General features: G+C 39.3%; 1 protein-coding gene across 1 annotated transcript in view; it reads left to right on the top strand.

The window, feature by feature from the left end:
- Positions 1-698, top strand: part of LOC106459023 (histidine-rich glycoprotein-like) — a 4,983-nt gene that overhangs the window by 2,487 nt on the left and 1,798 nt on the right. Inside the window, exon 2 of the mRNA XM_013918592.1 lies at positions 20-632. Within this exon, the coding sequence (XP_013774046.1) occupies positions 20-632 (613 nt within the window). The remainder of the gene's footprint in view (positions 1-19; positions 633-698) is intronic.

The following is a 698-nucleotide window of genomic DNA, read 5'->3' as shown; positions in this document are numbered from 1 at the left end:
ATGTTACTCATTACGGGAGTTGTGAAGACAGATTAGATCATGCCCATGTTACTCATTACGGGAGTTGTGAAGACAGATTAGATCATGCCCATGTTTCTCATTACGGGAGTTGTGAAGACAGATTAGATCATGCCCATGTTTCTCATTACGGGAGTTGTGAAGACAGATTAGATCATGCCCATGTTTCTCATTACGGGAGTTGTGAAGACAGATTAGATCATGCCCATGTTACTCATTATGGGAGTTGTGAAGATAGATTAGATAATGCCCATGTTACTCATTATGGGAGTTGTGAAGATAAGTTAGCTCATTATCATGTTACACTTTATGTGAGTTGTGAAGCTAAGTTAGCTCATGATCATGTTACACTTTATGGGAGTTGTGAAGCTAAGTTAGCTCATGATCATGTTACACTTTATGAGAGTTGTGAAGACAGATTAGACCATGACCATGTTACTCATTACGGGAGTTGTGAAGACAGATTAGACCATGACCATGTTACTCATTACGAGAGTTGTGAAGACAGATTGGATGATGACCATGTTACTCATTATGAGAGTTGTGAAGACAGATTAGACCATGACCATGTTACTCATTACGGGAGTTGTGAAGACAGATTGGATGATGACCATGTTACTCATTACGAGTAGTTGTAGAAGACAGATTAGATGATGACCTATGTTACTCAGTTACGGAGT

This window comes from Limulus polyphemus, unplaced genomic scaffold (genome assembly GCF_000517525.1).
Source record: "Limulus polyphemus unplaced genomic scaffold, Limulus_polyphemus-2.1.2 Scaffold548, whole genome shotgun sequence".
NCBI classification, from domain to species: Eukaryota; Metazoa; Arthropoda; class Merostomata; order Xiphosura; family Limulidae; genus Limulus; species Limulus polyphemus.
This window is presented reverse-complemented; position numbering and strand designations above follow the sequence as displayed.